Genomic DNA, 21,918 nt, shown 5'->3' with positions numbered 1-21,918 from the left:
TAAAGGCCCCGACCAAAAATGGATCACCCTCCGGTTTGATCTGGTTTTGTGTCTGCTTGACAACTCTGTGTGTGTGTGTGTGTGTGTGTGTGTGTGTGGTGTAACCCTGCTTTAATCAATCATTGTGTAAACACAAACTAATGAAGCTGTATATATGTTCGTGTGTGTGTGTGCGTCCTTTTCTTAAGTGAAAACGGCACTCTCTGCCTTTTTACAGCACTTTATGTAACACACGCATGCACATGGTATCCGGTTCCATGCCCGTAAACACACACACACACACACACACACACACACGCACACACATGCACACACACGCACACAGCACTCTGTCAGCCTAGACAAGCTAATCCCAGATAAGAGAGCGAAAACAGGCCTTTTCATTAATGGCATCAGCTCACCAACAAAGGCTGGCTGACAGGCTGGCTAACTAAAGCACAAACACGACTCAACACACACACACACACACACACACACACACACACACACACACACGGGATGAAGTTATTTGAAGAAACCACAGTGATTGAGCTGGCCTTAGACGAACAATGCTCTAATAGAAACATGGTTCCAAAGACAGCAGCGGCAGCAAATTGGGTGCTCACTTTGTCCCCGCTGTGCATTCACGGTGATAATCTGCAATATTTTCATCTAAAATAAACATCAAACAAGAGCGAAATAAACATTATGCTCCCAATTTAACTAAATTTGCTATTCTACCTCCCTGCAGTGACCTTAATTTCTTGATGTACTTAGTTGGAGCAGTGAGGAATAAGCAGGCTAGAGAATTTTATTAAATAACCTTTGATCAGAGCCAACACACACACACCCACACACACACACACACACACACACACGTTTTTGCCCACTTGGGGTTCAGAGCAGAATGTCACACTAAAAACTGGCCCATGTGCAACTGCATCAGACAGGAACCAAATTCACCCAGAGAAAATGGGATGTGAATCGGGCCACGCACCTTTAGTATCAAAAACAGATTCACGTAATTCTGCATCCGTCTGTATTGTGAAACTTTTCAAGCTGATTGTATATTATGTATCATGCAGCTCAGCACCAACAAAACCATGTATGAGATGATGACACTACTTTCATATCTGTCTGGTAAATGTGTGGCTACAACTATCTGATGGTTAATTTACCTCAGCATAACATCAACAGCTATGTTTATCCATTAATGGAAGCAAAACCCACCTACCAGCAGCTCCAAGGGCTCACTGATGTACCTCACCTACATGTAAAAACAATAAATTGCAGTTGCCTGGCAAACTGAGGCTGACAGCGACACTTCAGGAAGTAACAGCAAACAGAGACAGAGCCGGACTAGCTGTGTTCCCATGATCCCAGTCTTTACGCTAAGCTAAACTAACCAGCTGCCGGCTGCAGAGTTATTATTGTAGAGTTATGAGAGTGGAATTAATCTTCTTATCTAACTCTTTGCAAGAAAGAGATTTCCTTATTTAACAATTATGGAGCTAGACCCTTGGGTTACAACCAATTTATAAATAAGTAAATGTTACAAAAGCTTTAATCTGCCGCTCTAAATACTTGGATTCAACTCTTTTGCAGGTAAACTCAACAATGGATGAACAGAGTATCCATAATACATCCAGACAGAGAGACTGAAAGACATCCAGATCATCACTGTGGGATCGACTGGTGAATCTGAGGCATGAACACCTCAGCTGATACTCTAAGTATGGTGTCTCTTTCCAGTAATGAGCTGCAGTGATGCTATCCTGCCTCCAGAGGGCAAGTTCCCACTACTAACCAGTGAACTGTGCAGATTCTGCAGTGAGACAGAAAAAATATTGCTGCCTCTTTTTTCTCTTCTCTGTTTTGTGTTCATTCAACCTGTTTTCTCTCTCGTCCCTGTTCTCGGTTTCAGTTTACCTGTTGCGTGAATCCTCTCACTCTCTCATTCCCTCTTTAATAGCTTCCCACTTTGTCTCACATGCGTTATGTTTCTCTTTAAGCGTCCCATCTTCCCACTGAGCATGTTTGCCTTTGCATTTTCATTGTCACTCTCTGCATAATACATGGTCTCCCTCTCTCACAGCAGGTCCTCCTTATCTCCCACATGTATGCTCTCTTTATCCCTCTTCATGGGAAATTAACATCACCGTGGCTTAGAGCAGATCTTGACAGTGACAATATATTAGCGTCGAATATTCCCCCTCTCTTGCCCACATGAACACGTGTCCACGCTCTTACTTTTCTGCCATCGTGGGGGCTTGAAAACACACAATCTTTTTTTTTTCCACGATTGCTCTCAACAGTAATCTCCCATCTGGTCAGTGTTTGTCCGTCCAAAATCATCAAACAGGTCCTCTTCATTTTCCAGTAGCCATAACGAATACACGCACACATGCACACACTTGACTCTGCGGGACCATGAAATCGGCCCACTTCATTCTAGTGACAGTCAGCCGTTATTCGGTGCAATCGGCATCATGAAGTAGAAAACGACACACATGCACACACGAGATTTTCTGATGGGTTTGGTCGTATTGGTCGCACACGGAGCTCATCAGTGCAATGCCAGCTGTTCATATGAAAAACACACACACCTGCCTCTTCACAAGTCGATGCACACATCTCTGCTCCGGCCTTACCTGCGCTCACGGTGATGGCCTCTATGAACTGGTCCCTCCAGCTGTTGGTCCCCACCAGCAGAGCCAGGTTGGTCTTCTTTATCAGCTTGTCCACTGTGTTCTGCCGGAGGACAGGGAAATAACGAGGATTAGACGGGAGTCACCAGCCTGTTCACTGAGCGTTAAAATCCCGAAATGATTCATTTTCACAAGAATTTGCCATTTGACATTTCGTCGGCGCGAGAAATCTGGCGCTTTTGTTGCCGATTGCTTTACTGCTTTTACTGGCACCATCCTGTCAGAGCAGACACAAATGTTTTCAGAGTTTCTGGCGGGAGAAGATGGTGAAAGGAGTGACAGACTAATGGAGCAGTCAGTGACAACAGTTCTCTCAATGGGGCCATGATGGACGGGAAATAAAGGGGTTTATTAGGAGCGTAATGTCACACTGTTGTTGTCTCTGCCACCATCATCCACCACTTACAACATCACAGCTACTGCTTCACGCTGTTTATGGCCAGGAATATCTTATCTATCATTACATTTATACTAGGGCTGTCAAACGATTAATTTTTTTAATCGCGATTAATCGCATTTTGTCCATAGTTAACTCGCGATTAATCGCAAATTAATGGCAATTTTTTTGGCACATTTCTTTCTGTTCTAAATGTACCTTAATGTATTTTGTTCATGTTCTTAATAATTTTAACAACATAAGAAAAGGGCAAATATGCTAGCTTTATGAAAATGTTTATTCAACACTTCAAATCATGCACTTCAAATGAAAGGCTCAAAAAATATCCCCTCACCCTAAATGGGATCAAAACATGGTGATGTCAGCTTTTTACGGGGGTTGGCTCTCTGCATCTGCCATGTGTTTGGCTTGCAAATGATATCTGAGACTCAACGTACTTCAGTGGTAACTCATTTCATGTCGACAGTACATGCAGATAACTTTTGTCCTATCGACCGAACCATCTGGCAGTGTTTTGAAAGTGAATTTGCCGTTCATAACTCCTTTCTCCATTTACTTTCACTTTCACTTTTCAGTCCACCGTGTTTTTCCCGAACGCCAACCCTGCTTCTTCTTCTTCTGATTCCCTTTTTTATTCTTCTGCCACCCTCTGGATCAAGACTACAGGTGCCACTGACGGCCGTAAATCAAACAATGCGCGTTCCTTTTTTTTTAATACTGAGCATTAATCGCACGTTAAAAAAATTAACGGCGTTAAAAGGAAGTTGCGTTAACGCGCGATTAACACGTTAACTTTGACAGCCCTAATTTATACATATTATACATTCTATATTGTATTATAGTATATACAGAGGCAGAAAATCATTCAACATTTTTTCAGTGAACCCTAGTTTGTCGCCATTCAAGTATGTGTTTGGTGGTGGGAGTCATTAGTGTGACACACAACATCAAAAGCCCTGACTGACAGCCCCCAGGACGAGCGCCAGGCTTCGAAGCCAGTTTTCGTAGTGGCCAAACTGTGTAATAACATCGTTGCATCGTGAGCAGCTTTTGAAGAAATGAATGTGACTTCGCCTCCATGGCTGTGTCCACGCATAATTATAACGCCCTTGCTGATTGACTGCAGTGTAAAGGAGAATAACCAAGAGGGAAATGGATCCTGTGCAGGGCAGTTCACCTCATTTTTAAGTTTACGACCTGCCCTCACATGAGACGTGAGGCGACACAACAGTCAGCTTTCATCAGCTGCTCGCTCTCTGATGTTGGTTTGGTATGTTTGGGCCTTCAGGGCAAAAGAAATCATCTTATTGCTCTCAGTGTCACAAATATACTGTGTACCAACTGGATCAAACACGCATTTAAGACGAAAATGACAAGAATGTTATAATAATATGACAATTATCAGAAGATAATGGGTGAAATATTCAATATGTTCATTCAAATAGAAATATTGTAGATAGCATGTCACACAAACAGTCATGCACACACACACACACACACACACACACACACACACACACACACACACACACACACACACACACACACACACTAATTAGCACAGCGGTGGGGATTGCTCTCTCTTTTCTCTCCACTTCAGAAAGAATCGTTATTTGTGTTGAATGAAGCTTCGGGGTGTAAATAGTGCCTCTGTGCTGCTGTGCGCACAAACATGCACACACACAACCAGCTTTACTCCGCCTGTTGTATGTGGAGTGTTTACTTAACCGCACTCGGCGAAGGGTTTTCTAACACCGTCTTTGTCATTCTGCTCAACGCTGTTATTTTTACCTGGTGCTTGTTTCCCCTCGTTCGCTCTCTCGGATCACCGTCGTCTCAGCTGAAATGCATACATGTGTGCACACATGTGAAACTGTCACGAGTATGTTGGGCTATAAACCACAGTGGTGACCCAGCTGGGAGCAACAAATGACCATAAACCTGATGCTGACCCATAATTCATTGCATTGTCTTTTATTTTCTCTCCCCCCCCATCCAGCTTATCTTTCTTTGTCAGGCATATTATTAACATTTTAGTTATTTTGCTCTGAAAATAACATTTTTAAAGCATATTGATGAGGAGGAGGAATGGATTTATGCATTTGTTGATTAATAAGTGCAGCATTTTGGGGTGTAGATAAAAAACGGTCAATTTTAAGATACTTGCAACGTCCAAAAAATCTTTCTTTAAAGTCACGCAGAAGGAAACCAACTTCTTTTCCTCTCTGTCTGGACTCACTGCTCTCTTTTGTGCCTCCGTCTGCCAGAACTTGAGTTTCTGGAGAAAAGGTGCACTCAGACTGAATGTGAAGTGAATTTTAGAGACAGTGGTTGACGCAAATTCGCCCTGAGCTCGATCAACTGAGGTTAAGAAGCGACACTGTGCTCCTTTCCTTTACAACTCCACTTCAAACAGCAGAGAGAACCAGAGTTCGTGGTGAGATTTGAAGTAAGTCAGAAAACACACTCCACAAATCACGCTCGATCTCTCTCCTTAGCTGCAGCTGTACGCTCGGCATGATCGGCTTTAGCCTTCAAACATGAGCGACTAACGGCTTGTTTGGTTTCAATACTTTAAACATTTTTATCCGCGGATTTACTGCGTGAATAAAACTGGCTTTCAACTTCTGAGTAAACTTTCTGATAATGCAGCTTCTCTCTTTTCTCTAAGCTGTTATGTCAGACACTCTCTCGCTGTTGTGCTCCACTACCTAACACTACCTGCAGTACTTCAGATAACTATAGGATCCACACACACATACACACACACACAGAACTTAATGTACACTTGACAAAGTATAGCAACCTGTCAAGTGGTGAGCCATTACTGGGTGTTATTAGCCGTCCGTCTACAGAGAGCGTGTAGGTGGAGCGGCATGCATTAGTACGCACACACACACACACACACACACACACACACACACACACAGACATGGTAATTACATCCACGCTCGTCTTAAGAGTCTGCGTGGGAGAAGGAGAGCAAGGAAAGGACGAACACACAATGATAACACAATTTCCTGTACGTATTGGAAAGGTTTGTGAACATGTGGTTATAAACTGTGAGGGAGGTGATTGTTTGTGTTGTTTGTGTGTGTATATGTGTGTGTCTGTGTCTTCGGTATCATAAATATTGTAGTTTCCACTTGAATCAAAATAAAAATGCATGATATTTCAGTAATGATCGTAAGTGTGCTGACATGATGAAGCGGAGGAGTCTGCCGCAGGGGGCGACCGCGTTGCGAGTATCTGTTGTGGCATTTCTAAGCATGACACCACCAGCTATTTTAAATGAGATCTGGGGACATTTGTAGTCATGTTTGTGGCGATGAAAACCAGATATTTTTCATGAGAAGTCGGTCTATCTCCAGTCACTTGTGGCGACAGAGGCGGGTGTTTTGAAGGAGACCTCGGGACATTTCCTCGTTTGTGGCGACCAAAAGAGATATTTTAAGCCAAACCATGATGTTTTCTGAACTTAACCAAGTGTTTTTTGTGCCTGAACCTTAATAAATGTTAAGTTGCAAACCAAAGAAATGTACATTTTAACCTTATCTTTGGTTTTGAAGAAAAACATTCTTAGCGTGCAGTTATTTGGGGGGATTTGGTTTGGTTCTTAAGTGTTTTGGAATTAGCGTAAGTTAAAGTGACTGTTTCATAAACACTTAAAAGTTCCCTGAGTCACGTTTGGAAATACAAATGTAGGCACAGATACGTGCCTTTGCTCAGACAAAATATAAATTAGACTGCTCGTTAAAGCTCGTGCTCTTGCCATCTCTGTTTGATTGATTAATGTCCGATCAGACATTAGTTTTCCCTTCATCTGACCACAGACTCGCTCCCCCTGTCTTACCTTGAACTCATACGACTCCTCTATGATGACCTCCAGTTTGACGTGGTCTCCCAGCATTGGGCGGCCCATCTCGGCGATGCGCCGTTCCTCATCTTCTTTCCCCGCCAGCGGCTCCTCTTCCTCCACCTCTTCCTTCGGCTGTTCCTCTGGAATCACCACAAGACAACAACCAGCAGCGGTGTTAGAACAGGACATACTGATATTTTATTCCACCGGGGTATTCCACTTAGTATCAGTACTGCTTTTCCAAAAAAATAACAAGACAGTTTAAGAAACTGAAGCGGACCAATCAAGTTTTGGTATGTTGGGTGCTTTCATCGTATATAATTACTTTCACACTGTTCAACAGTTGCAGTGGCATAACTGAATGAAAATATACGTCCAGCTCCTCTATCGTCTCATTATCCCTGTCTCTCTCCTCGTTCCCTTTTTCTTCTTTTATCCCTTTTCTTTACGGTGTGTGACAGTAATTGAGATTCACTGTTGAGCCTCAACTCACTGCTCTGGGATCAAAGAGAGAGAGAGTAAAAGAAAGAGAAAGGCTGTGATCAAATTTTCCACGGGGGAAACAGTTCGGTTATTCATGCTATTTGCCTTCCATTATAGTGCAGTGCATTGTGGGTCCACATCAGTTCATTGGTCATTTGTTCCCCTCTCTTGAGTTGCGGCACGGGGCTTATAGCTCAGTCACACACACACACACACACAAAAAACCATGCAAATTTGTGCCACGAGGATTTTCATCAAACTTTGTCGTTACAAAGAGGAACCACTGGGCGTTGTGGCTTCCTGTCTGTCGTTGAAGCCGCAGAGATGAAGGCAGGAAGAGCAACAACCAAACACAACACAAGTCCTCAGAGTCCAACTGAAATTAAATCACATGTTTATTCTGCTATAAATCACATTTTGTGTGACGCAGTTGGTTCTCTGTCCACGTAGACGGGTTAACTGTTTCCATACAGCCCATAAAATCGCTTCATTTTGAGCCATTTTAGCATAAAACAGCTAAATGACTGTCATATCAAACAGACAGCAACCTCATTAATCCTCCTGCTAATGTTTTCTTCTATCTTAAGATGTTTCTGCTTGACTTTAAACTGGTGTCCATTAATGTATCAGCAGTAAATCCATCCTTATGGTTTAAATTCACCCCAACAGGTAAGTCCTTTGATTTTCTGTCTAACTCTTTGTATCATATCAGGGGGAATGAATCCTGAAAGCTGAAAATCTTCCTGTCAGATACCGTTAACCCCGAGTTTAATATGAAGGGAAGCTCACACATCAGCTCTCTAAGGCCATCACAACAGCTACGCCCTCTGATTTTCAGTCAAGCTATGGCAAGATTTGTCCATTTTAAACAAGGTGAGAATGTTTCTATCAGATACTGTGCAGCCCAGCCGCCAGGATATTGTGTTGGCAGTTAACATTGCTGCAAACCACAGATACGTTCAAGGCCGACATGTACCAAACGTGGCAGTTCACATAATATGCTTATTAGCCGCCTGTCGCAGCAGCAGAAGGTAAAGTGGAAGGTTTGTGGCGTTATTAGCCGACAAGGACGCCCAAACAAACGCCTGGAGTTCGATTCAGCACTGGCTTTTTAAAGGACCCCCGGATGCATTTTCTAGCCATTTCATTGCAGTCAAAAGCAAGTGTTTCATATTATCTTGAACCAGTACGAACAACATCTTCAGGGGGAGATAGGAGGGCAATTCAGGCCTCCTTATCTAGCTCCTTATCCCTGCTCCAGGTTAGGTACCGGCTGAAATGTTGTTTGCAGACACTTAAAGAGCAGTAAAACAGAGGATTTCTTCACAATTCTGACCGGTTGCTGCGTCAAAGTACAAAGTGTATGACCAGCGTTGTTTGTGTAAGTGATGGTCTGCTCCGTAAGTCATTTTCCATTTACCGCCGGACATTTCCAGCGGTTTTTTGTACCGGCCAAACAACCAGTCAGACAATCTCCTTCCATGAACCTTTTTTAGCCAAATCATGTTTTTCTAACCCTAACCAAGCGGTTTTTGTGCCTTAATAAACTTATCTGTGGTTTTGCAGGAACATACTTCCTAACATTATTCTGGTGATTAGGCTTGTTGATAACCACATTCAGATCATGACTGAAGAACATCATTTTCATATCAATTTCTTCGGCATTACTCAGACTACCGCTGCTCTGTGTCATCACCTCTAATGATTGATCATATCTTTTAATGATGATTTATAAAAAAAAATATTGAGGCAGAGACTACAGCTTGAGAGATTGATCGACTGATTTGACAGTGAGTAATCAGCTGTAAGATTAAAGGCAGGAAGTAATCACGCTACTAACTAGGCCTATTAAAACAATCAAAAGCACTTCAGCAGCCTGTTTATTGTACCTGTTTCACATATTAAAAACAGATTCATTACGAAAGTTTAAAGTTCCTCAGAAGTGTTAGGTTGTTATTTACACACACACACACACACACACACACACACACACACACCACTACACACTATGTATTAGTGTTTTAATGAACTCAATTAACAACCTACACTCAGCCTCTTGTGGGATGAACATGACCGGGCAGATATCCTTGTTCGCCACACTCCCTCTACGTGTGTGTCTTTGTGTGTGTGTATTTGTGTGTGTGTGTGTGTGTGTGTGTGGACCCCTGACAGAGGTTGAATGTTGCGCGGTAAGACGCTGCTTCCTGTCAAAGCCGCCCTCTGTACCATTTATCATTTTAATCCCCTCGTCTCACGTCCGCCTCTCTGCTCCTTTTCGCAGCTCAATTCAATTACACACAACTGACTGTGCTTTACATTTAGGGCACATACACAGAATCACGGCCGGAATTGTGAATTCAGCATCGGAGGATAATTAAATCAAATTGGGACCAGTTGCAATCTGTCCTTTTTTTTAATACAGAGACTAGAGAATTCATTATTTCCACAAGAAGTAAGTAATTGGTTTTCTTCCTTCATCTTCAGCACACATGTTCTACTTGTCCTCCTCATTCTTGCGCGTACTGTATCTTTAAACAGGCGAACAAATGATATGAGAAAGGACATAATCTACCTCCACCCTGTCCCGAAATATCTGTCTTTGTTACGTAACTGTTTCTAGCCCCGTCTCGTCCTTTCTTAATCTTTATTTTCCTTTTGATCTACCTTCTGTCGTCTCATCCTCTTTGTCACCGCCTCGCAGTATTAAAACCTCCAATTTGTATTCCTCCTTTCTCTCCCTAATTCCTCCTTCTCTCCCTCTTCCCTGATATAGTTTCAATTCAAATGGGCTTCGGCGAGCTGCCAGAGCAAGAGCCGACAAAGAGCACATTACTTATTCAGTTAGCAGCCATGACAACGTAGCTGTCAAATTACAACTGCCTCGGTATTTTCTCTGGGAACAGATGAGCTCATGTGGGAACATAGCATACAAACACAGCATCTCTCTATTATAATGACAGAGCCTTTTAGATTTAAGAGCACTTCTTAGAATCTAATTTGCCAGACGGCACCCCCCTTAAAAGAGGATTATTTCCATTAGTTTTCAAGTCCCTTCCTCCATAATGAGCACCTTTGTAGTTTGGTTAGACATGCAAATATCCTGGTCCTCATCTTAATAAGCACAAATCTTAACTTCAAATCTCTAAATCATCAGTGATTTCTTTGTAACTCTTTTCCTCCCTTGTTTGTGTTTCTCCTCTCTGAATGGGGGAGATGATAATTAACGCACTGTAAAAACCTTTTATTACTGGTATAAATGAGGATTACAAGTCGGGGTTTAGAAACATAAATTATCAGGGTGTTAAAAAAATCCCATTGTTTCTTACTTCAACAATAAGTGAGTTCTGATAGCGCAGCTGTGATTCATGTGGGTTTAACTTTCCAGACGAGGCTTTCAGTTCTTCGACTCTGAGGACGGTTACATGACGAAGACTTGTTAAATGTCTTAGATGAGTCATATGATGGTCTTGACATCAAATTAACTAAGAGGCACAGCGACAGCCACCGAAATGTGTCATATCAGATATGCCGATCTGAAATCAGCTGCTTGCAACAATTATATTAGAGTTAATGAGGGAATTCAGGGAATTGTTATCACCAGTTAGCAGCTCTAAGTGCGTCAGTTCACACCCGGCATAAACATGCGTCTCGACATGCATCTCAAGTGACCACTTGTGATTGGAGCTTGGATGTTTTATACACAAGGAAAGACATATCTTAATTTGCTGAATTAGTAGAGAGACCCAAGTGGTTAAGAATTTGTTGGCTGCAGCTTTTCACAAAGTCTATTGAGTTTCTCCTGACACAACATTTCTTAAATTGAGCATTTTTTAAAGGGAGTCTGGAGACTTTTTTCACAGCTGACAAAGATGTCGCCTGTATTGGTTGTTGTGTACTGTGTATACATTTTGGCATGTTTACCATCAGTAAAATGTTAAGTTCTGATATACATTTAGAGTCAATGATGAAATTAGTTAAAACAGTGTGATCAGACAGTGTAATGCAGAGTTTTTGGTAAGTTCCTTCTCATTTAAAGGTCCAGTTTGTAAGAAATTTGATTTTGAGTCTCATTCCCAACTCGTCAAATACTAGAGATGCTTTGGGATTATAGGTAGAGTCAGTCACTATCCTACAATATTAAAGCATCAGTATTCAAAGTGTTGGTTATGAGACTCAAAAAACAACTTTCGTACAAGTCGGACCATAAACAACTCTTAAAATCCTGTGATTTTTAAGGTAGTCTGGGGATATTGTGGTGACTCATTCAATGGTTAGTTGCAACAGTGTGTTCACAAACATCAGCTGCAAACACTGGCAGGTGACGAGAGCCCATGAACTGCGTACGGGACGGCTGAATGGCTTTGAAAGCCTCCTGCCTCCACACCTGTCTGACGTTAGAATCGGGGAGCTGTCACCGACTATTTCTTTTACTTTCCACAACAACCCAACATGCGCCTGCTTCACGCAGTGATTGTCAAGCTGTGCAGAGGTGAGAAAGCAGCCTGTGTTTGATCTTCTCTTTGAACCCTCTTTTTTCCATCATTACTCGACTATTTGTGGCTCTTTTCGTGCGAACAGCCCGACAAACGCCTTTCAGGAGAGACCCTGAAAAAGGCTGGAAAAAGTGCGGCAAGTCTGGACATGAGCGATGTGACTTTTTCTTTGATGCCGTTCATTTTCAAACATGGTCTGGCTATAATCTTTTAATGATATATTGAGTTTTCTTTCTGTGTCTGTGAATCTGTCTGCATGAAACACGGGTCCATATGTGCTGACAAGAGGCGGTGTGTGCAGCATGCATGCAGGCTTTCACACCTTGTCATGCTTTGAGTCCCAAGGTCCACGAAAGTGATGGAAGACGACAGGGAGACAGGGAGAGGAGGGGAGAGGGATGGAGGAGTGGGGGAGCGACTCCATAGGTGGAGAGAAAGGGTGAAAAGAGGAGAGGGGAGGATTTTTACACCCTGTCATGTTTGATCGGGCTCCATCAGAGTAGGCAGAGGAAGACGAGGGGAAGAGTAAGAGGAGGGGAGGGGAAAGTGTCACCATGTGAAGACAAGAGGAGGAGCAGAGGGGAGAAACTTCTGCACTGTGTCAGGGAGGAGATGAGCAGATGGAAGGAGGAAAAAGACAAGAGGGGGAGACAGAGAAGAAGATGTCTTTGACGGGATTAAATAGTACAGCAGGAGGAGGAGGTGGATGAGGAGGAGGAGGTAGAAGAGTGGTTACTCCGTCACACTTTTGGAGAGTCCCATAGGAGGAGACAGAAGAGCAGCTGAAGGAGAAAACATGTCCGTCCACAGCAGGGTAGAGGACAGGACAAGAAATAGGAAGAGAAGATGGAATGAGTAGCAAGGACGTAAGGAGGTGAGGAAGATGATAAACAGGGAAAGAGAGGAGGGAGGAGAAGAGAGGAGAGGTCAAACAGGTGTGAGCAGAGGACGGGGGAAGGATTATATAATAGGAACGAGAGGAGGGAGGTGAGAAGGACGAGGGGGAGAATGAAAGAGGAGGGGAAAAGGACTGACTTGAACAAGAAGGAAGGATAGAAGTAATACGAGTAAGAGAAGTATGAGAAAGAGGAAAATACAAGTTAAATGAGAAGAAGGATGGGAGAAGGAAGTGACCTTTTTTTGTATACATGCTGCCAAACTGCATCAGCACAAAGGTCGGAGAGAAACTTAATGCACCCCGGAACATATTTTGATTTATCAATGTCACGAGGAAACATTATCTGCTAAGTTGCATAATGTTAATGCTGAAGGCATCTACGCCACATTCACTGCACGCCCTGTAACCACTATTATATATCAGGAAACAGGGTAACAATGTGAGATGTCTGTGGTGAAAATTATCACCTCAATCTGATGCTCCCTTCAGCTTTATGGAGCTTTTTCAGCAGAGTTTTAGCTCTTTATGTCATCGAACAGCCATTTTCAGCAGCATCAAGAAGCTGTTTTCAGTGGAAAAGCTGTAAAAAGAACCACTTTGCACTACCTGCCCAGCACCAAGCAGCAGCAGTTCAAGACCAGCAGGTGAACATAGTGGAACATTTAGAAGCTAAAGAGCCAGATATTCCCCTTCGGAGTTGTTAAGAGAGCAAGTGGAGTGAATATATTTTCTCCATGTGTCTAGTGAGAGAACTCTAAATGACTGATAACGTTGCATAAATGGATCAGCACTTTAACTAAAGGTGATGATGTTAATTTTAACTTGAAGTCTTTCAGTGGTTAAAGCTGCGTCGAATGATTAAAACCAACCGTTAAAAACTTAAATCTAGCATCAATCAGCGAGGTTGATGAGCAGGAAGAGCGACTGGAAGTCCCTGATTGAGATTATAAACCTACAGTCTATTTAATATTATCTTCTGTGCCATCATCTGCTTGTTTATTTACACTTTATTAACAATAATGAAATGAAACTGATGAATTAAGATGTTCTTATTCTCGGCCGTGTGTGTAAAATTTTCGTAATCTCTGTAAAGGCATCTGGCATCAATCTATACACTGGATTATTTATATATTTATCTCGCCTGCATTTTTGAAATGCTAAAATAAGTCTGCAGATGACTTGTAACTGCCCCTTTTAGCTGGAAAACATGAAGGGTTCACATTTTATAGTCTTAAATGGCCTTCAAAGTTCAAATTAGATAACAATATCACTGAAAATGGACACTTAACACATGTTTATCAGGTGAAATATTCAGGTGCATGGCAAAAAAATGCCATGTTGTGACCTCAAAATACCCCTGATTGAGAATAACAAGAACAAAAACTCATTATAAAGCTTTTTTTCCTTATTTATATTAACTTTGTGCTTATCAAATATTCAGAAAGAAGTGCCTAGGCAGAAAAAAACTGCGTATTCAAAAAGCAAAATGCATAAAACTACTTAAACTTACATAATTGACAAGTTTAAGGCTTGGAAAATTGATATTAATATATTGCTGGATTTTAAATAGAATTGACCACATGATGCATCAATCATCGGCCAATCACGGTCACCCATTGGCTGTTGTCGGCTCTAGGGTGGACATAGAGTCAAATATCTGCTCAAACAGAGGTTAAAAAAACATTTACATTGATCTCCAGATCGTCAGTCACTGCTAATGTAAACGTTACTTATGTGCACATTACTGTTATAAAGATGCAAATGTATTCATTTACGTTGTTTGGTGATTTGTAATGATTAATGACGGACTTAGCGATGCCGTTTAAACACCTCATTAAAATGTATAACTGATGTTGTTTACTACTGTAGATATAACAACAGAGGGTTCAGTGAGTTGGCTGTAATGTATATTGTGGTAATTAAACTAAATACAAGGAGACCTTGGCGAACACAAACACACGCATGCAGACACTGACTGGCATAATAAACAGATTATCGAGTCCCAAATGAATTACTGTTGTTTGGCTCATGCACAGTCCGGGTAAATAATTATTTTATGTACCATTGCATAACTTAACACACACACACAAGTAAAAGGAGGATGAGAGGAGAGGACATTGCTGTCACACATTTATTCACACATAGGCACATGTATGAATGTATGTGACTCTACCAGGGTATATTGTGTGTGTCCATGCATGTTTGGTACTGTGTGTGTGTGTGTGTGTGTGTTAGGACATGAGGTCATCACCCTCTGCAGGGTGCGTGTGTTTTCAGCTGGTTTCCCTCTCAGCACTGTTCCTTCCTCGCACTGCGCTGTCTCCCACCCTGATGACTGACGGAGGTTCATGTGCTGCAGTGAACTCTCCTCTGCCACCCGCTGTCCCGAGGCTCCTCTGGAGCAAATCAAAAAACCTGCAATATCACAGGGTCATCCGGAGACTTCTAAAGCCTCCAGTGAATCAAGCTTTTTCCTCCAGAAAAAAAAAAATCTCCAGCATGAGAGATGTAATCGAGAGAGTCGAGTCGAGTCGAGTCGAGCGTTTTCTCTCTTTACAGAAGGAAATTCTGCCCTTTGAATCCTCAACAACACTGTTGGACTGTATTTCTGTCTCAAACTGCAAACATATCTAGCACCATCTGCACAAAACAAACAAAAGCTGGATACAAGTTCGCGCCTGCTCTCTGGGGGCTGTTGAAAAGGTGTTGAAAAGGCAGAAATAGAGGAGGTTGGAATAGGTTAATGGGAAAGTAAACCACACGTTTTCTCATTTCTCTCCTGAACAAATGAGAAGTTGCAGCTCTATGAGATGAGAGGGTTTGTGATAAAATGGTAAAAAATTACTTTGAAAGGATAAAATTGATTCAGACTGCTTTCCCTGTTGGCAGTAGAAGTAATGTTGGTGAACATGGTCCAAAACAAATCCCTGTTTGGAGAAACTAGCTGATTTTTGTATCTTTGTTATACACAAGATGACCGCGTTCGAAATGTTGGCATTCTAATAGACTTAGTCACTAAAACAGCCTTTTATCGGCTCATAGATAAGCAAGAATCAAGGATCTGGTGTCCCAAAATACCCGAGAGACACTTCATGCTTAATGCTTTTAATTCTAGTAGGATGAACTACAGTAATGGTAACTGAACGAGTCATTCTAAAAACACCATTAAACAGCAGCAGCTCATTCAGAATGCTGATGCTTGAGTTTTACTCTTGCTCTTAAAGTCTTTACACTGACTTCCATTTAGTTCAAGAATAGGTTTTAAAGTGCTGCTCACGTCCAAAATAAATGTGGTGAAGCAGCGTTTAGCCGTAACGCTGCATGCGAGCGGAACAAACGGCCAGAAGATGTTGGTCGTACCCCAAATGTGGGAAATTTAAATCAAGGTTAAAAACATTTATTTTTCCATGTGCCTCCGACTGAGCTCTAAAGCGTCTCAGGTCTATGACTCATCTCAAATCTGTGATACATCGCAGAAATTATGGGCTCAACATCCAGAGCCGGCGTTTTTAATGGTAACAGGATGATGAACCGTGTTCTTGGAGCGATTGGTACAGTGTATCATTCATTAATAAAGATCTATGTTAGCGACTTTACTCAGTGAATATTAACACTTATGATTGCTTGGCCAATTAAGATAACGCTTCTGAGGCCTTGAAAGTGCCGTTGCTGCGGCAGTAATCAGTATTTATTTACACTAACTTCGCCGAATAACCAGAGTATCACCCATAATAATTTTCCTGGCAACCTCCCGAAGAAAACTCACTGATATGGATCTCTGTTCAGATAAACGTACAGTCGAGACTGCTTCGTCTATATTCTATTCTACTCTATGTTCTTTATATTTTATTTTTAGGATATAACTCATTTCATCTCTCTGTTCTATACCTTTAACTTTCTTTCTCCACATCGTCCCCTTTCTGACAGGTGGTGGTGGCTCGTTCACTGATGCTAACTACCTCCTGTAATGTTTGCTGCAAAGTTAGCATCCTGTCTGTCTTTGTCTTTTTAGCTCGTTTGGTAGCAGCTTTCTGAACTGACTGAAAAGAGAGGTAACTATTTGGGTCTAAAGCTCTCAGCAGCTCCCTCTTTTTCTTCTCCTTTATTTTCTGGCATCCTGATTTATGTTCAGGTCCGGGGGAAACCAAGGACGCTCACTCGAACATCGGCTGCTTCGGTCATGTTTCAAGCTGTCTGCAGCGCATTTTGACAAGTTGACGGTCAAAAAAATAGTTAATTTATAATTCAAAAAATGCTTATTCTTGTTGTTTTATAAGAAATGGTGAGTGTATTGATACTAAATAGGAATTATTTATCACTGAACATGATTATTTCTAGCCTCTATGGGCCCCAGAAAGCTTTTCCCCTTGTCCCCTCTTTTACATGTGGCCCTTATGTAAAGCACACTGAACTGCAGAGTACTTTACAAAAAGGCTCTAAAGGCAATGAACCTTCCACCTGTTTTCTCAGCAGAAGTCATTCTGCATGATGGAAATGGACATTCAGCGCTGCATGATATCACATAAGCAGAAGCAGCCCTCGACTGCTCATTTAGCGCTGCTACAGAACCAGTAAAAGCCTTGTTACTCATTCGCACCTTTCCGGCTCTCAGTTGAAGTCAAACAGCAACAAGACGAGTGACTGAACTACATTGTTTCCCTCCCCGTCTGTCTGACTGCGACTCCTCGTATCAATATGTTAAATGTAAGATCCGCTGCTTGTTTAGTCGGTACTTTAATCCTGTCAACCTTCACTGCTTCCAGCGAAGAAAAAAAGCGTAGAAAATGAAACAGAAAATGGAAAATAACATCAGGCTTTTATCTCTGGCTCAGAGGTACTTCACTAAAACATGACGCACCGGTTTGATAGAAGATGAAACAGGACCTCACAGTATCCCAATAATAAAAGCCGGCTGTGTTTTCTAACTACACTCCCTGAATGTTAAAGCTGTTCTCTGGAATTGATATCTGAAGGCAGAATTCACACATTAATCAGCATTAGCGGGCGAACATGCCTCTTCTGGTCGGGTTGCGCTGCAGTCTCTGGGGCACGATGTTTAAAAGCCCATTTGAAATATGTGGGCTTGTTCCAAAATGTATTGAGAAAATCAATGCCACGTTCCAGACCCTCTCTGCTGTGCTCTCCGTGTGAGAGGAATTAATTTACCGAGAGCACAGCCTCTGTAAACACTAACACAGAGCTGGGGAGAGAAAAACATGGAGTCTCAGCTGGACCACAGACTCAGATCAGTGTTTTTGTAATTAATACGACTACTTCAGCAGTGTGTCCTTACTTTTAATTATCAACAGAGATCAATCAGCAGTGTGTGTGTGTGTGTGTGTGTGTGTGTAACTGACTCTGTGACTGCCCGAAGACAATCTTTGTACCCAAGTGGTAAACAGTGGCTTCCGTGGAAATGTGAATAAAGGCAGTATTTCCTTTTTTTTTAGTGTTGGGGTCACTTTAGAAAAAGTAATAAAAAACAACATTTAAGGGTTGTTCTCTGCTGTTAAACACAGTTCAGGGTCATCTCTGACCCAAAGATAACAGGACGATTAATGGTGATAATATAAGATATATGTGAAACTGTTCTGAAAACAAAAACTCAAAAGTTTGTTGAATATGAAACAAATAAAAGTTGTATATAAGTGTAAAGCTGATTTCTTTATATTCCTGAATCACTCGGCTACAGTATTTAGGTTAAATTATTGTCGAAGCTTAATTACATATTGAACTATTCAAACGTTTTCCGTTGAAATTTTAGGCTCATTTAGCTTTGACTAGAGAGCCATATCTTGAAGCACACACAGAACACGAACAAATGTAGGCTACGCAAGAGTGTACATGACGAGAAGTGTGTGTACTTACGGATAAACACGTACAGAACCTGCACAACTACACACTCAGTTATTGGACGAAGGCTATAAAGATCTCTGCAGGGTTAATTTAGCATAGAGCATCAGTTCTTTAAACACACAAACCTGCTGCAGCTCCTGAGCTGTGTGTGTGTGTGTGTGTGTGTGTGTGTGTGTGTGCCTCTACGTATCCTGGAGGTGTGTTTGATCTCCTGACTGTGATAATGTGATACCCAGCCCCCTGTCTTTGATCCCCTCATCACTATAAACACTGCTGATGCCTGGTAAACACACACTGCCATTAACGCACTGATAACACTGCCCTGTCTAGCATCTGTGTGTGTGTGTGTGTGTGTGTCAGAAAGCGAGGCAGAGATAGAGCTACCTTTAATTTCCACACACGGTCGAGGTAAAGTGAGTTTAAGGGCGTAAAAGCCTCTTTAGATAACAACCTGAAAACACAGGTGGTGGACTGGTTCACCTCAGACTCAACCAGATCAACATGAACATGCGTTTGCGTTTGTGGGTCACTTCAGTTAAAATGCAAACGATTTTTCCTCAACACTAGCCGCCATCATTGTTGTGCGTCTGTGTGTGTATTTGGAAAAGCAATAAATAACAAGTGGAAAAAAAAAATTGTGGCTGTGTTTGTGCAACTCTGTATTACATTAGCTCGTAGAAACAGAGGAGGACGAGGTGCTCTGGTGAGATAATGGACTGAAACGGTGGAAAACAGATGCACAGATGAGGCATGAGGACACACACACACACACACACACACACAAACACACACTCACACACACACGTTCACACTACACATCTGAATCCATACACGCTCAAGAGAAAATTCTATAGCAGCCTTAAAGATGATTACCACGTCGCTCCATGTGCATCTTTGTTAATACACAAAGTACTACATGAATATTTATAATATACTGTAAAGAAAGTGGGCGATGAAGACTTTGTCAGATTTAAACTGTCTTCACTGTCTTAATTGCACTAATTTGTACAATGTAGTTGACAGTGATGTTTTACATAACAGCCTAACACAACAGTTGGCTCTACAAACGGGTAGATTGAATGATCTCCCTGATGAAGAAAGGATTTGTTTGCGATATGATTCAGATGATGCTGAAGGAAATGTACAATTTGTGCTTTGAATCTTCTTTATATTGTGATTTAAGCTATGTTTTGTATTTAAATTAAACTGTCCTGTGAGAACAATGAATCTCCACAACGTCAGCGTTTTGTGAGCTGTGAACAAACCCGTTGTCAGCTTTACGGTCAGCAGGATAAAATGTTGTCAGTTAATGTATCCGTGAACAATTGTACGAAATGTGTCATATCCAATGTTGGGCACGTTACTTTAAAAAAGTAATTAGTTATAGTTACTAGTTACTTCTTCCAAAAAGTAACTGAGTTAGTAACGGAATTACTCCACTATAAAAGTAACTAGTTACCAGGAAAAGTAACTATTGCGTTACTTTTAAATATTCCCCCTTTTGAGCTCGGCATTCATTTTAGCTACTCGGCATCCATGCATTTAGAAAATGTCTCTCTGCATGGTGGACCAGCAGTTGTTCTCCTCTGTATTTTACCAGTGAGTGCTCTGAAGGAGTCTGAGTCAGCTGTTGACAACAGGAGCATGTTCTCAACAACACACCTGCCTATCATTGCATTCAGTTCAGTCTGTGTCAAGTTTTTGTGAAGCTGGAGCAGAAAAATCCAGCTGTAGCTGCTTGGACAGCTCCATGTCCTTCTTTGTTAGTGGAGCTCACGTTAGCCACACCTGGCCTGCTGTCATCATCAACAGTGTCAACAACTGTGTTTTTGGCCACTAGTTTTGTAGAAGTGTGTGCCGTTGAGAGATGATTCATTAGATTAGAGTTGCTTACAACGGACGTAGACAAAAGAGATTAAAGTAATGGTTGTACTTCCACTTTGAAAACGCCAAATTTCCCTCCGACCTCACCATTGCTGCAGCTGACCTCTGCTAGTTTGTGTGTGCGAGGCTGCTGTGTGCGTGTGTGGTTTGTGTGTAAACTAACACTGCCTCTGATTGGCTTACGAACTCTCACTCTACCTTAAAGAGTCAATCACCATCACTTATGCGGTTGTCCCGCCCCTCCCTCCTCTCTCACCAAGCTAAAACAAATTATAAAGTAAAACAGCTTTGCAGCTCCGGTGGCTGAGAGCTGAGTCGGATGACAACAGCTTCAATGAGCAGCTTCAGTTTGTAACGCGCCACATTAAATAGTCGGTAACGGTAACGGCTTTGTAACGATGGAAATAATAATTAGTTATATTATCCGTTACTGAAAAAAAGTAACGCTGTTAGTAATGCCGTTTATTGTAACGCCGTTATTCCCAACACTGGTCACATCATGTTCACATTACATGTTCATGACTGCACTTTTGTATCGGGAGGTGAAGGGGATGGTGGTGGAGTAACAGGCATGTTTCAACATTTGTAAGCGTCATACCACTGATTACTTTTAAGGAGACCTCGGCACAATTTTAAGCTCTGTTTGTGGCAACAAAAACTGGATATTTTCGATGGGACATTGGGACATCTCCAGCCATGTTTGAGGAAATCAGGGTACTTTGAAGCCAGAACATCTTTTTCTAACCCTGACTAAGTGGTTTTTGTGCCTAAACCTCACCTGGACAGTGCTGTCACAGGATGAACTTGAACATTGAACATGAAGAAACGTAATTCAACGTATCTTCGATTTGCAAAAACATACATTCCCAACATTTATTCTAGTGACTGGGCTGCAGGTTTGTGACAATGTATTTTTCTGATAATGTAATGGCTTTTAAAACGGTTTATTTAGCTCAGGGCTGCTTGATTCAGTTACATGGATGCCATCTCGACTCTTTGTGTCGGTAAACAAAACATTCCACATAAATGATACTAATAATACTGCTTTAAACCCATAATACCCATTAAACCCTGGGTAATAGTATTAGTTATTAATATGATGTCATGATATGACATTTAACAAAAACTCTGCATGGACACTGTGCCACACTTCATTGCTCTGAGAGTTAAATACTTCCCCTTTTGAGCCATAGGACAAATAAAGCTTCGACTTAAGGGCCGTTCTTTGATAAGAAGCTGTTCCCATCATAGTCATACCCACAGTGAAATCACCATCCTGGGTATTGTCTCTATATGGCTTTCCTCTGTACCGCCATGAGATTATTCTGAAGCGAGCTGTGACATTTTCAAACCCCAGCAGA

The 21,918-nt window shown here is 41.8% G+C and overlaps 1 protein-coding gene across 2 annotated transcripts in view; it reads right to left on the bottom strand.

The window, feature by feature from the left end:
• The window catches only part of slc8a1b (solute carrier family 8 member 1b), a 152,271-nt gene that overhangs the window by 23,542 nt on the left and 106,811 nt on the right, over nt 1-21,918 (bottom strand). For both annotated transcript variants that reach the window (XM_030441215.1, XM_030441216.1), the window contains exons 6-7: nt 6,938-7,083; nt 2,631-2,730 (exon numbers count right to left, since the gene is read on the bottom strand). In XM_030441215.1, coding sequence (XP_030297075.1) covers nt 2,631-2,730; nt 6,938-7,083 — 246 coding nt within the window. The remainder of the gene's footprint in view (nt 1-2,630; nt 2,731-6,937; nt 7,084-21,918) is intronic.

This window comes from Sparus aurata, chromosome 15 (genome assembly GCF_900880675.1).
Source record: "Sparus aurata chromosome 15, fSpaAur1.1, whole genome shotgun sequence".
Lineage (NCBI taxonomy): Eukaryota > Metazoa > Chordata > Actinopteri > Spariformes > Sparidae > Sparus > Sparus aurata.
This window is presented reverse-complemented; position numbering and strand designations above follow the sequence as displayed.